This window comes from Microcaecilia unicolor, chromosome 5, assembly GCF_901765095.1.
Source record: "Microcaecilia unicolor chromosome 5, aMicUni1.1, whole genome shotgun sequence".
NCBI classification, from domain to species: domain Eukaryota; kingdom Metazoa; phylum Chordata; class Amphibia; order Gymnophiona; family Siphonopidae; genus Microcaecilia; species Microcaecilia unicolor.
In genome coordinates this window covers 18686229-18702936 of record NC_044035.1, presented here as the reverse complement: position 1 = coordinate 18702936, position 16708 = coordinate 18686229, and the positions used below count along the sequence as shown (strand labels likewise).

Genomic DNA, 16708 nt, shown 5'->3' with positions numbered 1-16708 from the left:
TTAACTAAGGATTGACCCAAAAGTTCAAATTTTTCAGTTTTTTCTGCCAACTTTTTAACCTCAGAGGCTTGGAGTGTATTAGTTTGTATCTGATTTAATGCTGTCTCTGAAAGAACTTTTATGGTCTCCATATTTTTCAGAATTAAGTTTAAGACAACTTAATTTATTAATTGTGAACTTTGTTACAAGCTTTTAGAAGATAAGTACATGTGTATAGAATGGTCCAGTGTAATTAAGATAACTTTAATGGATATTTGGGTTTGTATTAATTCTTTGGGTCAAGACTTCCTGTGTTTCATACAGTTTGAAACCACATTGTGTCTGGATAGTGAAAAGGGGAATATGGGAGCAGTCTGCTAGCTTAACCACAAGGTCAGCTGGTATATGGTTTGGATAAGTGATATAAACTGCTGAAGTAGTATGAGGGGGTGGGCTTGAAATTTGTGACAGAAGGTATGGTGGGTGAAGATAGCATGGCTTTGTGACTCAGGTGGCGTAACTGCTATTCAAGGAATTAGGGTATGGACTGATAATTGATAGGATAGAAGTCGGATGTGTTGGATTAGGAAAGTAGATGATTGGTTAGTGGGATGTGCTAAAATGGTAATTCGCTTCTGGATTATTGTATAACATGTACTAAATCAATTTTATAAAAATAGGGGAAATGTGAGGGGGATACCGAAATTGATAAGTGGAGCTCAATATAGGGAATGTGCATTCCGTTTTATACATAGAGCCTACATGGCACCAGCACAACTAGCAATATTCGGGGGGTTGCAGACGCCCTTGTGTACGAGATGTGGGAGGGCGGATAACACATTTTACCATAGTTTCTGGAGTTGTTGGAAGATTAGAAGGTTTTGGGGAAAATCATTCACTATATGTCACAATTATTAGGTCAAAAGTTAGCAGGTACACCAGTGCAAATGCTGCTGAATCTGCCAGGATCATTTAAGGGTAAAATACCAGAGCACACTTTGTTCCTCCGCAAACTTACCTTGCTAGCAAAGAAATGTATCTTGCAAAACTGGACAAATGATGTAGGACCAGAATATTGGCATTGGCAAAACCTTGTCCACCAGTTAATGATGTGGGACGTTAAAGAGGCTAAATGTTCATTAAATGAAAGAAAACATTTATGAAAATTTGGGGCGCTTATGTAGACTCTTTGTCCCATAGGGGGAAAAGTTTGGTCTTCAATACTCTAGGTCAATAAACAATACATAGGTACCAACCAATATGGCGGGAGGGGAGGGGATGGGATGGGGAGGTGGGGAGGGAGGGAGGGGAGGGGCGGTAATGGGATTTGGGAGGCGGGGGGGGGGGATAATAATAAACTCGTGGAGACAGTTAGTTACAATAGATTGTTATTGAACAGTTTTGTTTGGTTGTTGTGATATCAATGATTAAGCCTGCTTATGTAATGTCTTCAATAAAAAATGTTGAAACGTAAAAAAAAATAAAAAAAAAGAGGGAAATGTATGTAGGTTGGGCTTCCTTGTTTCCAGGGCAGTGAACTGACATGGACCCAAAGAAGTCCATAAGTACATAAGTAGTGCCATACTGAGACAGACCAAAGGTCTATCAAGCCCAGCATCCTGTTTCCAACAGTGGCCAATCCAGGTCACAAATACCTGGCAAGATCCCCAAAAAAGTACAAAACATTTTATGCTGCTTATCCCAGAAATAAGCAGTGGATTTTCCACAAGTCCATTTTAATAATGGTCTATGGACTATTCCTTTACGAATCCGTCCAAACCTTTTTTAAACCAGGCTAAGTTAACCGCCTTTACCACATTCTCTGGCAACGAATTCTAGAGTTTAATTACACGTTGAGTGAAGAAAAAGTTTCTCTGATTTGTTTTAAATTTACTACTTCGTAGCTTCATTGCATGCCTCCTAGCCCTAGTATTTTTGGAAAGAGTAAACAGATGCTTCACATCTACCTGTTCCATTCCACTCATTTTATAGACCTCTATCATATCTCCCCTCGGCCGTCTCTTCTCCAAGCTGAAGAGCCCTAGCCGCTTTAGCCTTTCCTCTTAGCGAAGTCGTCCCATCCCCTTTATAATTTTCGTCACCCTTTCTGTACCTTTTCTAATTCCACTATATCTTTTTTGAGATGCGGTGACCAGAATTGAAAATATTTGAGGTGAAGTCGCACCATGGAGTGATTCAAAGGCATTATAACGTCCTCATTTTTGTTTTCCATTCCTTTCCTAATAATACCTAAAATTCAATTTGCTTTCTTAGCCGCCTCAGCACACTGAGTAGAAGGTTTCAACATATCATCAACGACGACACCTAGATCCCTTTCTTGGTCGATGACTCCTAACGTGGAACCTTGCATTACATAGCTATAATTTGGGTTCCTCTTTCCCACAAGCATCACTTTGCACTTGTTCACATTAAACGTCATCTGCCATTTAGATGCCCAGTCTCCCAGTCTCGTATGGTCCTCTTGTAATTTTTCACAATCCTCTTGCGATTTAACAACTTTGAAATAATTTTGTGTTGTCATCAAATTTAATTATTTCACCAGTTACTCCCATCTCTAGGTCATTTATAAATATGTTAAAAAGCAGTGGTCCCAGCACAGACCCCTGGGGAACCCCACTAACTACCCTTCTCCATTGAGAAAACTGACCATTTATCCCTACTCTCTGTTTCTATCTTTTAACCAGTTTTTAATCCACAATAGGACATTACCTCCCATCCCATGACTCTCCAATTTCCTCTGGAGTCTTTCATGAGGTACTTTGTCAAACGCTTTTTAAAATAATCGATGTTACATTGGCCACCTTCCAATCTTCCGGTACCATGCTCGATTTTAAAGATAAATTACATATTACTAACAATAGTTCCGCAAGTTCATTTTTCAATTCTATCAGTATTCTGGGATGAATACCATCCGGTCCAGGAGATTTGCTACTCTTCAATTTGTCAAATGGCCCCATTACATCCTCTAGGTCTATATGGATTTCATTCAGTTTTTCCGACTCGTCAGCTTTGAATACCATTTCTGGCACCAGTATCTCTCCCAAATCTTCCTCGGTGAAGACCGAACAAAGAATTCATTTAATCTCTCCGCTATGGCTTTGTCTTTGTCTTCCCTGATTGCCCCTTTTACCCCTCGGTCATCTAGCGGTCCAACTGATTCTTTTGCCGGCATCTTTTAATATACCTAAAAAATTTTTTACTATTAGGCATATTTTCAAGGCACTTAGCCTTCCAAAGTTCCATAGAAACCTATGGAACTTTGGAAGGCTAAGTGCTTTGAAAATATGCCTCTATGTGTTTTTGCCTCCAGTGCAATCTTTTTTTCAAAGTCCCTCTTTGCCTTGCTTATCAGCTCTTTGCATTTCACTTGCCATTCCTTAAGCTGTTTCTTATTATTTTCAGTTGGTTCCTTCTATTTTCTGAAAGATTTTCTTTTAGCTCTAATAGCTTCCTTCACCTCACTTTTTAACCATGCTGGTTGTTGTTTGGTCTTCCGTCCTCCTTTTTTAATACATGGAATATATTTGGCCTGGGCTTCCAGGATGGTGTTTTTGAACAGCATCCACACCTGATGTAAATTTTTGACCCTCGAAGCCGCTCCTCTAAGTTTTTTTTTTTTCACCGCTCTTCTCATTTTATCATAGTCTCCTTTTTGAAAGTTAAACACTAACATATTGGATTTCCTACGTATACTTACTCCAAAGCTAATACCAAATCTGATCATATTATGATCACTGTTATCAAGCGGCCCCATCACCATTATCTCCCACACCAGATCATGCGCTCCACTAAGGACTAGGTCTAGAATTTTTTCTTCTGTTGTCTGCTCCTGTACCAGCTGCGCCATAAAACAGTCCTTGATTTAGTCAAGGAATTTTACCTCCCTAGCATGCCCTGATGTTACATTTACTCAGTCAGTATTGGGGTAATTGAAATCATCCGGAATGGGTAGAATAAAATATCAACAACACACAAACAATTCTACCTCGTGCACAATTAGTTTGGGGGCAACTGTGGCAGGCACACCTGCCATAGGTGTGCCTGCCATAGTTGCCCCCAAACTAATTGTGCACGAGGTAGAATTGTTTGTGTGTTGTTGGTAATTGAAATCACTCATTATTATTTTGTTGCACAGTTTGTTAGCATCCCTAATTTCCTGTAACATTTCTACATCCGTCTTTTCATCCTGGCCAGGCGGACGGTAGTACACTTCTATCAATATCTTTTTCCCCTTTATACATGGAATTTCCATCCATAGGAATTCCAAGATGTGTTTTATTTCCTGCAGAATTTTCAATCTATTTGGTTCAAGGTCCTCCTTAACATACAATGCTACCCTTCCACCAATTCAATCCACCCTGTCCCAACGATATAATTTGTACCCTGGTATGACAGTGTCCCACTGGTTATCCTCCTTCCACCAGGTCTCAGAGATGCCTATTATATCTGATTTTTAATTTAGTGCAATATATTCTAACTCTTCCGTCTTATTTCTTAGGCTTCTGGCATTCACATATAGACATTTCAAACTATGCTTGCTTTTCTGTCTCTCTGTCTCCCCCCCCCTCCCCCACTTAATAGTAAACTAGGTCCTGCAGTGCCTGCTAGAGGCTATCTGTTAATGCTGTGGTACAAAGTTCAAGTTTTAAAACTAGGGGGAAAGAGGAGATTAGTTGGTAAGTTTGCTTTTTAATATTTTTATTCTGCCTGTCACTAACCTACAATTCCTCCTTTAAACCCCAATCTTTAAGTTCCCAAAGCACAAATCAAAATAGTGTTCACTTACCACTGGATAGTGCACTAAAACTGGATCAAAGGCTTCCTCACCACCAGGTCCTACCAAGTAGTAACGAACAATGACAGATCACCAACCTGGACGCCGGAGTGTGGAGTTCCTCAGGGATCTCCCCTCTCGCCAACTATTTTCAACCTGATGATGACACCACTGGCCAAACTACTAGCAAATCAGAACCTAAACCCCTATATATATGCGGACGACGTGACGATCTATATCCCGTTCAAAAATAACCTAAACTAAATAACCAACGAAATCAATCAGAGCCTCCACATCATGCACTCTTGGGCGGACTCATTCAAGTTAAAACTGAACGCAGAAAAAACTCAATGTCTGGTCCTCACATCCCAATACAACACAAGCAACTATCCTACCATAACCACACCTTAATGCACACTTCCTATCTCAGAAAATCTGAAAATTCTGGGAGTCACTATTGATCGAAACCTCACACTCGATACCCATGTGAAGAACACAACGAAAAAAAATGTTCTACTCAATGTGGAAACTCAAAAGAATAAAACCTTTTTTCCCTAGATACGTCTTCCGCACCCTGGTACAATCACTAGTGATAAGTCACCTGGACTATTGCAATGCTCTGTATGTAGGATGTAAAGAACAGACCATTAAGAAACTCCAAACAGCCCAGAACACCGCAGCCCGTCTTATTTTTGGAAAACTCAAATACGAAAGTGCAAAACACCTAAGAGAGAAACTACACTGGCTCCCGCTCAAGGAACGAATTGAGTTCAAGATCTGCACGACCGTATACAAAATCATTCACGCAGAGGCCCCAATCTACATGCTGAACCTAATAGACTTACCACCCAGAAATGCCAGAAGATCAGCCCGTAAGTTCCTCAACTTGAACTTCCCCAGCTGTAAAGGAACCAAATACAAACAGGCATACGCTACTACCTTTGCGTACAAAAGCACACAGCTATGGAACGCACTACCCAAGACCCTGAAAACCACGGACAACTTAACCAACTTTCGCAAAACTTTGAAGACATTTCTCTTCAACAAAGCCTACAAAAATAATCCTTGATGAATCAAACTACAAACCTTTGAAGACACTTCCCCTCAACATAGCCTACAAAGCAATCCTGATGAATCATACTACTCCGTACATCACCCAAACGCCCTAAAACACTTCGACATGACCTTACCCATTACCTTCTAATTAATTCCTCTTTTACTACAATTCACTACCAACTGTACCCAACTCTATGTAACGATCATACCAAATTCACATCCTGTAAGCCACATTGAGCCTGCAAAAGGGTGGGATAATGTGGGGTACAAATGCAATAAATAAATAAATAAATAAATAAATAAATAAATGAAATGTCCTCTTCTCTCAGAACATCTCAGAAAGAAAGTTCATGGGCCCTTTCTTCTTTATATAGTTTTGAATTTAAGAGGACTTGTTCAAAGCAGGGTCTTTGAATCTAATTCAGTAATCAGGTTGCCCTTAGTAACCTATGCAAATATTCTGCTTCCTCACACCGTAATTAACAACTAATTGAGGTCAGTGGCAGTGCTACCTCTCTAGCAACCAAAGAACAGAAAATAACTGTCTTTTAGAACAAGATTTGGGCCTTCCCTCTATCCTTTAAATTTTTTTTTGGCTGTTAAGTTTCTAACTCTTGAAAACGTTTCAGTTTAAAACGATGGGAAAAATGTCTACTTCTAGAGAAAATTTCAGTTTAAAACTATGGGAAAAGGGTTATACACTATGGAAACTAGTTAATGCTTGCTTTTCTCTTTCTTTCTCTCTCTCTCTCTCCACCCCCCTTAATACTAAACTAGGTCCTGCAGTGCCTGCTAGAGGCTATCTGTTAATGCTGTGGTACAAAGTTCAAGTTTTAAAACTAGGGGGAAAGAGTATGGAGAAGTAAAGTTTGCTTTTTTATATTTTTATTCTGCCTATCATTAATCTACAATTCCTTCTTTAAACTCCAATCTTTAAGTTTCCAAAGCACAAAGTAAAATAGTGTTCACTTACCAGAGACATGTCCTCTTCTCTCAGAACTTCTCAATCTATCTAATAATTTCTTTTATGTATTTCAGACTTGCTGTAAGCCTCTGCTTGAGCTACTATTTACTTGTTTCCAGAATAAACTTTTCTTTTTATTTCACTTCTGAGTGAGTAAGTATTATTTGTTTTGTTACTGTAAGAATCAAATCCAAGAACGTGGGTGTTGTAGCAGTAATCAGTTGGGGTTTGGCTAAGGTGGGTGCAGACACCCAACAAAGAAGCCAATTAACACAGCCTTGGCATGTGCCCTGTCTCTGAACTGAAACATGCCGAAGCTGTGTAAAACAGAAACTGGTCAACTTGTCCTGTGTTGCTTTCTGCACCTTTGCCCATTAGGCTAAGGTCTCTCAGCTTCCCTCCCTTTTGGTTTTTGCAGAGTTCCTTTGTTTTGGAAATTGTTTTTCTTTTCAGAAATCCCAAGCATTGAGAGCTTTAGCAGAATATGTACTTTGATAAGAATTGTGTGAGCAGATGCATTTGCATGCTTTCTGCATCCTTTTGCTCTGAATTTGTTCCATCCATAAATCTGGTCCTTAATATTTTGACTGTCCTCTTCCCTTGTGCCAAGTGCGTTTTTAAGAGTAAAATGAAGAGAGTAAACTTCCTGCTTATTACTGGACTTTGGGAATGGTACAGTACTTAAGGTCTTACTGGAACGTACTTTTCAATGTGCCAGTTTAAACATTCTCAGTCCCTTTGAAGCACTTTCATCACATCTGTTTGTAAATATTCATTTTCGCCCTGCCCTGAACTGAAAGATTTGTAAGTTCTTCCAGCAAAAATAAAAGCCTACAGCGCAAGTTGGATAAAGATGGGATCTGCTGCCTGGTTTTCCTTCTAACTGTATCTTTTTAAATGAAAGCAGTATTGAGCTATAATGTCCCCTTACAACTCTTTGGCCTATCCATGTTGCATTTGCAAGTGATCTCTTAATCAACAAACCATGACACCCCCTTGCTATTTAATTGTTATTTGAAAGGACCTACAATGTGCTGCAGGGCTCAGCCTAGAAGAGCATGGTATCTTAGCTTCTTCAAGCTTCATAAGTACATAAGTAATGCCACACTGGGAAAAGACCAAGGGTCCATCGAGCCCAGCATCCTGTCCACGACAGCGGCCAATCCAGGCCAAGGGCACCTGGCAAGCTTCCCAAACGTACAAACATTCTATACTTGTTATTCCCAAGTCCACCGAATTTCAACTGAGTACCCCTGAGCTCCGAGCAGCAGAGATTTTAAATTGGGCATTAGAAAAGAGGTGTTGATGCCCCTGTACAAGTCATTGGTGAGGCCCCACCTGGAGTATTGTGTTCAGTTTTGGAGGCCGTATCTTGCTAAGGATGTAAAAAGAGTTGAAGCGGTGCAAAGAAAAGCTACGAGGATGGTATGGGATTTGCGTTACAAGACGTATGAGGAGAGACTTGCGGACCTGAACATGTATACCCTGGAGGAAAGAAGAAACAGGGGTGATATGATACAGACGTTCAAATATTTGAAAGGTATTAATCGGCAAACGAACCTTTTCCGGAGATGGGAAGGCGGTAGAACGAGAGGGCATGAAATGAGATTGAAGGGGGACAGACTCAAGAAGAATGTCAGGAAGTATTTTTTCACGGAGAGGGTGGTGGATGCTTGGAATGCCCTCCCGCGGGAGGTGGTGGAGATGAAAAGGTAACGGAATTCAAACATGCGTGGGATAAACATAAAGGAATCCTGTGCAGAAGGAAGGGATCCTCAGGAGCTTAGCCTAGAATGGGTGGCAGAGCTGGTGGTTGGGAGGCGGGGTAGTGCTGGGCAGACTTATACGGTCTGTGCCGGGGCTGGTGGTGGAAGGCGGGACTGGTAGTTGGGAGGCGGGGATAGTGCTGGGCAGACTTATACGGTCTGTGCACTGAAGAGGACAGTACAAATAAAAAAGTAGCACATATGAATTTATCTTCTTGGGCAGACTGGATGGACTGTGCAGGTCTTTTTCTGCCGTCATCTACTATGTTTACTATGTTTATTGTTAAACAGTAACCAACTAGGCAACATACATAACAAATACAGGTCACTGCAGCTGGCATACGGACCAAGCCACGGCATGATCTGTTATATTTCAGTCTTGTATAAACTGGTCCCTTGACAGGTGGTGTGTTATTCTTACAAACTGAGTAAAAATGAACAATGACCCTTAGACGGTGCCTATTTATAAAGAGAAGAAGAAAAGAAAGCTCTCCACAAGAGTTGCCCAGTACTGACCAATCCAGTTTCATATTTTCTCTGCAGCAAATGAAACATGAAATCTGATGGGTCACTATGGGCAAGTTCTCCACTTTTGTGAATTACTTCTATTTTAATTTATTTATTTGTTTGTTTTTTGTAATAAATAGACCGCAGTGAACCAGAGTACTTTGTTATACTACGTTAAGGTGATTTAAAACGGCCATGAGTCTCTACTGGCTATTTACTACTTACTGCTAGACCTGTCTTTGGCCGTTTTCAGTCCAGACTTAAGGCCCACCTCTTTGCCATTGCTTTTAACTCCTAACCCTCTACTCATTTGCCCTGTCCTTTATCCTCACCTATTTATTCCCTTACCCTTAATTGTTCTGTCTGTTTACCTGTCTTATCTAGATTGTAAGCTCTTTGAGCAGGGACTGTCTTTTTTGTGTATGGTGTACAGCGCTGCATATGCCTTGTAGCGCTATAGAAATGTTAAATAATAGTAGTAGTACTACTACTTATCATTTCTAAAGCGCTACTAGACATACACAGCGCTGTACACTTGAACATGAAGACAGTCCCTGCTCAACAGAGCTTACAATCTAATTAGGACTGACAAACAGGACAAACAAGAGATAAGGATGATAAAATAAGGGTTCTGAACAAGTGAATAAGGGTTACGAGTTAAAAGCAGCATCAAAAAGGTAGGCTTTTAACTTAGATTTGAAGACGGCCAGAGATGGAGCTTGACGTACCGGCTCAGGAAGTCTATTCCAGGCATATGGTGCAGCAAGATAAAAGGAACGGAGTCTGGAGTTAGCAGTGGAGGAGAAGGGTGCAAATAAGAGAGATTTACCCAGTGAACAGAGTTCCCAGGGAGGAATGTAGGGAGAGATGAGAGTGGAGAGGTACTGAGGAGCTGCAGAGTGAATGCACTTATAGATCAATAAGAGGAGTTTGAACTGTATGCGGAAACGGATAGGAAGCCAGTGAAGTGACTTGAGGAGAGGGCTAATATGAGCATAACGACACTGGCGGAATATTAGTCGTGCAGCAGAATTTGAAGAGGAGAGAGATGGCTAAGTGGGAGACCTGTGAGAAGCAAGTTGCAATAGTCTCAGCGAGAGGTGATAAGAGCGTGGATGAGGGTTCTGGTAGTTTGCTCAGAAAGGAAAGGGCGAATTTTGCTGATATTATAGAGAGAGAAACGACAGGTTTTAGCAGTCTGTTTAAATCATTTTGAATATCGGGCCCTTACATTGTAAGCCTACTTGGATAGGGAAATGACTTATGTAGCTGTTTGTAACTGACTATGAACCTCCAGATTCACAATTTACTACAGCACTTGGCAGAGGCCAAATATTGCTTGGACATGAATTCATTTTTGCCTTCTTGATACCTAGGTCCCAGCAGCAAGTAAAGCTTTTGTTGTCAAGTGCTGTAGAATTGTGAAGAGCCGATGCAGAGGTTTTTTGACTGGTGTACCCAACTGAACTGAAAATTAGTATCTCCATTTTTGTCATTTATTGAGGCATTTGTACAATATATAATTATCTAACATTTGTGTGACGGCTACCTGGGTCAATCACACTGATACTGAGTACTTCATTGGGCATTTGGAGAGGGTAGATGATGGATTCTGTGTCCCTTGGCTGTCCTCACTATTTTGTACAAAAACATTGACCATAGGAGTGAATATTTAACCCAAAATTAATGTTTAAAGATTTATGCTGTAGTGTATTTCACATGGGTATGGATAGAAATCAAACAAAATAAAACATGGAAAAGAAAATAAGATGATACCTTTTTTATTGGACATAACTTAATACATTTCTTGATTAGCTTTCGAAGGTTGCCCTTCTTCGTCAGATCGGAAATAAGCAAATGTGCTAGCTGACAGTGTATATAAGTGAAAACATTCAAGCATTACTATGACAGTTTGACAGGGTGGGAGGATGGGGGTGAGGACAGCCAAGGGACACAGAATCCATCATCTACCCTCTCCAAATGCCCAACGAATTACTCAGTATCAGTGTGATTGACCCAGGTAGCCGTCACACAAATGTTAGATAATTATATATTGTACAAATGCCTCAATAAATGACAAAAAAAAAACCCCACCCCCATCCTCCCACCCTGTCAGACTGTCATAGTAATGCTTGAATGTTTTCACTTATATACACTGTCAGCTAGCACATTTGCTTATTTCCGATCTGAGGAAGAAGGGCAACCTTCGAAAGCTAATCAAGAAATGTATTAAGTTATGTCCAATAAAAAAGGTATCATCTTATTTTCTTTTCCATGTTTTATTTTCTTTGATTTCTATAGATTCTACATGGAATGTTGCTATTCCACTAGCAACATTCCATGTAGAAGTCGGCCCTCGTAGATCAGCAATGTGGCCGCGCAGGGTTCTGCTTCTGTGAGTCTGACGTCCTGCACGTACGTGCAGGACGTCAGACTCACAGAAACAGAAGCCTGCGCAGCCTTCTACATGGAATGTTGCTAGTGGAATAGCAACATTCCATGTAGAATCTCCAATAGTAGCAACATTCCATGTAGAATCTCCAATGGTATCTATTTTACTGTCATAGTAATGCTTGAATGTTTTCACTTATATACACTGTCAGCTAGCACATTTGCTTATTTCCGATCTGAGGAAGAAGGGCAACCTTCGAAAGCTAATCAAGAAATGTATTAAGTTATGTCCAATAAAAAAGGTATCATCTTATTTTCTTTTCCATGTTTTATTTTGTTTGATTTCTATTGATAACCTTAAGAGTGGACTAACACGGCTACCAAACTCCTCTACTTAACATGGGTATGGAAGAAGACAGTGCATACGACATGCCAATAATATGCAATGAGCTGATACCATGCACTAAATGCTGGTGACATGAGCCAAAATTGAAAACATTAACAGGAAGGGCGAGTTGGAGGACAGGGACACAGACAGCACTTGATAGAAACAGACTTATCTGCCTGTCGTTAGCTGCTGTGTGTGTGTATATAATATGTAATTAATAGTCTGCTAAATCAAGTGTTGATTCCTTGCAAATAAAGATGTTATCTTTTTCTTTTTATTATAAACTACCATTTTAGCATCCAGTTCTGGCTGCTTATATAAACGAAACCATTTGTTCTGTCCTTACCTAAGGTTACCAGGGTGAAAGACCTAGGAGGAGTCCTAGTTTTGCTTGCTGAACATAGTTTCCTAATCGGTAGTCGTACCCTATTCCACCCCCCCCCCCCCCCCCCACACTCCAATCTGTGTTTTTGCTAGGACATTTTGATTTGTTGTTCTGCTTTGTTAAATTATCATTTGCACGTAGATAAAATAGTGTGGTGGCCTTGGATTGCCTCACCCAGTGTCAAATAAATCTTGCTGTCTCTCTGACGCAGGGGCGTAGCCACGGGCGGGCCTGGATGGGCCCAGGCCCAGCCACTTTCCCTCCAGGCCCGCCCACCCAACATCCCCTTGCATGTCCTCCCTGCCGGCGCTGCCTTGGTCCCTGCAGCATTCTTTTCTTCGCCCGTCGCCGGTAGCGCTGCCATTCATTTACACAGGCAGCTCCGCTCCCCTCTGCCGCGTCCATCTGGCCCTACGTAAACAGGAAGTGCATCAGAGAGGAGCGGATCTGCCTGTGTGATTGAATGGCAGCGCTGCCGGCGACGGGTGAAGAAAAGAATGCTGCAGGGACCGAAGGTTCCATGCAGGGTTACAGCCCCCACCCCCCGCACATTTTTCATTTTTTTTTTTTTTTTTGCAGGGGTGGTGGAGAGAGAGAGGCAGGGAAGGGCAGAGCACAGCATGGTGCCCATCCATCCAAGCTGTTGGCCCACCCAAAATTTGCCTTCTGGCTACGCCACTGCTCTGACGGTCTGCCAACACATCTTCCCCTCTTCTTTCTTCTTCCTCCTCCTCCCCTGCCCCCCCTTTTTTTTCTTCTTTACTACCACTACAAAACGCAGCAGTTTGTATGATGCCACAGAGGAAAGCTAGGAAGGGGGAAGGGCTTTTGGATTTTAACTCCTGCCTTTTTCAGTTGCAGCTCAAGACAAGCTTCATTCATGTACAGTAGATATTTATTTATTTATTTATTTGGTGCATTTTTACCCCACGTTTTCCCACAAGAGCAGGCGCAATGTGGCTTACATGAAGTCAAGAGGTAATGATACAATGCAAAGATGACTCAGTGACAGGCTGGGAAAGGAACAGGGGACAACACGGGGTGAAAGATAGGGGCAAAGCAACCGGCAGATAGCCATGTACAGTCAGCAAGGGAGAGAGGTTAAACATAGGAGTTGCCAGTGGAATAAGCTCTGGCGAATAAGAATGTTTTTAAAGACTTTTTGACCAGCTGATGGTCGACTAGTTCCTTTAGCTGTCCCGGCAGCATATTCCAGAATTTTGGACTGATGTAAGGGAAGGACGAAGCAAAAAGGGTCTTTGTACTTAACATTTCTACAGTTGGGATAATGGAGATTGAGGGTAGGTCCTTGCAGATATTAGCGCATTCCTAGAAGGTAGATCAATGAGGTTGAGCATATATTCAGGGGCTTCTCCATAAATTATCTTGTCTCTGGCTCTGGAGAGTTTACAAGTCAGTAAGCGGTGCCACCTGTTAGCACATCAGTCTGCACTTGATTTTCCCGCACTAATCTTAAACTCTTTATGCTGGAAGAAAATTTAGTGCGGGAAAATCAGCATAAATCTTCTGCACTATAGCACAGTGGGCATGCAAACCAGTGAATATTTATTTATTTACTAGCCGTTGAGCCCGTAAAAACGGGCTAGTAAAGGAAGGGGGGGTTTTGAAAGGCCCCCCCCCCCCCCCCCGAATAGGTCGCCGCCATCCCTCCACCCGGGCCGGGTACCTGGCTTCACTATTCAAACCGCCGGAACGCAGCACACAGCTCATCTGAGCTGCCGTCGGCCTTCCTTCTCTGCGTGTGTTCCGCCCTCGTGTGACGTAACGTCGGCGAGGGCGGGACACAGGCAGGTAAGGAAGGCCAACGGCAGCTCAGATGAGCTGTGCGCTGCGTTCCGGCGGTTTGATTAGTGAAGCCAGGTACCTGGGCTGGGTGGAGGGTGGGTGGCGGCGGCGACTCCGGGTGGGTGGGGGGAGCGGTAGCGGCAACCCTGGGGGGGAGCGGTGGCGACGGTGGTTCCCTCACTCGCAGGTGCGCAGGTTCCCTCTCTGTCACGCCCCCGTCATCACGTATTAATGCGGGGGCGAGACAGAGAGGGTCTATACTGCGCATTTGCGAGTGAGTACGCCTCTTGTCATTTATATGTTTGATATGAAATTGCTCCCAACCAATTAAAAAAAAAAAAAAAAAAAGCCCTGCAGTAAAAATTTAGCACAGTTTTTTTTTTTTCCAATCCATTTTCTAGCACTGCTGAATCTTTATGCCAGCTCAAGTGTAGAATTAGCTGAATTAAATCATAGGGTTACTGCATTGATCACTGGGGGAAACAGTCATATAACTTCTACCTCAAAACCCACAATGTAGTAACTCATGAATCAAAATACTGTAAAAAATGTCACAAAAAAAAGTATCAAAACCTTTGCATACAGATATGTGCTCATAGATAATAGAGGGACCATCATGAATCCTAAAAAAAAATTCATTAATCCCAACAGGGAACTCCTCTCATGAGCTTTAATCATTGCACATATCTAAGTACAGGTCCTCCCATGAAACATGTTTCGCCTGCCGGTTGCTTCAGAGCACCAGTGGAGGAGTGGCCTAGTGGTTAGGGTGGTGGACTTTGGTCCTGGGGAACTGAGGAACTGAGTTGGATTCCCACTTCAGGCACAGGCAGCTCCTTGTGACTCTGGGCAAGTCACTTAACCCTCCATTGCCCCATGTAAGCCGCATTGAGCCTGCCATGAGTGGGAAAGCGCGGGGTACAAATGTAACAAAAATAAAATAGATACTATTGGAGATTCTACATGGAATGTTGCTACTAATGGAGATTCTACATGGAATGTTATTCCACTAGCAACATTCCATGTAGAAGGCTGCGCAGGCTCACAGAAGCAGAAGCCTGCGTGGCCACATTTGTGATCTGCAAGGGCTGACTTCTACATGGAATGTTGGTAGTGGAATAGCAACATTCCATGTAGAATCTTAAATAGTAACAACAGTGGAGGAGGAGTGGCCTAGTGGTTAGGGTGGTGGACTCTGGTCCTGGGGAACTGAGGTCAATTCCCACTTCAGGCACAGGCAGCTCCTTGTGACTCTGGGCAAGTCACTTAACCCTCCATTGCCCCATGTAAGCCGCATTGAGCCTGCCATGAGTGGGAAAGCGCAGGGTACAAATGTAACAAAAATAAAATAGATACTATTGGAGATTCTACATGGAATGTTGCTACTATTGGAGATTCTACATGGAATGTTGCTAGTGGAGGAGTAGCCTAGTGGTTAGTGCAGCGGATTCTGTTTTCGATTCCCAGTGCAGCTCCTTGTGACTCTGGGCAAGTCACTTAACCCTCCATTGCCCCTGGTACAAAATAAGTACCTGAATATATGTAAACCGCTTTGAATGTAGTTGCAAAAATCTCAGAAAGGCGGTATATCAAGTCCCATTTCCCCCTTCACTTAAGGATGGTAAAAAGCATGGCAGATTTTCCAATAAGCAAATAGGCTTCCTTTTATTTATTTATTTGTTGCATTTGTATCCCACATTTTCCCACCTTTTTGCAGGCTCAATGTGGCTTACATAATACTGTAATGGCGTTCGCCAAGTTGGTTTTACAAAGGCACACTAGCGTTTTTAGTGCATGCTATTGATTAGCGCATATTAAACATTGGAAATGCCCATAGAAATATGTAGGTGTGTAATGTTTGGTGCATGCTTATTTTTAGCACGCTCTAAAAACGCTAGCGCGCCTTTGTAAAAGGACCCCATACCATAGTTCCTAAGCAAAACAAGGAAAGCATTTTACAGATTTAACTCCCGTATAATTTGGTTTTCATTTGCTTTCAGATGGCCTTGTCATTATTGGCGTCCATTCAGCCAAGTTTCCAAACGAAAAAGTTCTGGATAATATTAGAAGTGCAGTTCTTCGATATAACATCTCCCATCCTGTGGTGAATGATGCCGATGCAACACTGTGGCAAGAACTGGAAGTGTCCTGCTGGCCCACACTGGTTATCCTGGGTCCACATGGAAACCTGCTTTTCTCTCTAGTTGGAGAGGGAAACAAAGACAAGTTGTTTTTATTCACCTCCGTAGCTTTGAAGTATTACAAGCAAAAAGGAGACATCGCAGACAGTCGTCTTGCACTGAAGCTATACAGAGACTCGCTGCCACCTTCTCCTTTGCTCTTTCCTGGTAAAGTGACAGTGGATTGTTCTGGCGACAGATTGGTGATAGCAGATACAGGACATCACCGGATTTTGGTTGTCAGGAAGAGTGGACAAATCATGCATATTATTGGTGGTAAGAGCTGTATGTTTTTCTGCAGTATAAACTAATGGCATGGTCTGGTAAAAGCTACTACTTCTATAGCGCTACTAGACGTACGCAGCGCTGTACACTTGAACATGAAGGGACAATCCCTGCTCAACAGAGCTTACAATCTAATCAGGACAGACAAACAGGACAAATAAGGTATAAGGACAAAAAGTAGCAAGATTCCGGAATCCCAAAGAGTA

General features: G+C 42.1%; 1 protein-coding gene across 3 annotated transcripts in view; it reads left to right on the top strand.

Moving 5' to 3' along the window:
* The window catches only part of NHLRC2 (NHL repeat containing 2), a 211142-nt gene that overhangs the window by 47279 nt on the left and 147155 nt on the right, over nt 1-16708 (top strand). For all 3 annotated transcript variants that reach the window (XM_030202703.1, XM_030202702.1, XM_030202704.1), the window contains exon 3: nt 16038-16493. In XM_030202703.1, coding sequence (XP_030058563.1) covers nt 16038-16493 — 456 coding nt within the window. The remainder of the gene's footprint in view (nt 1-16037; nt 16494-16708) is intronic.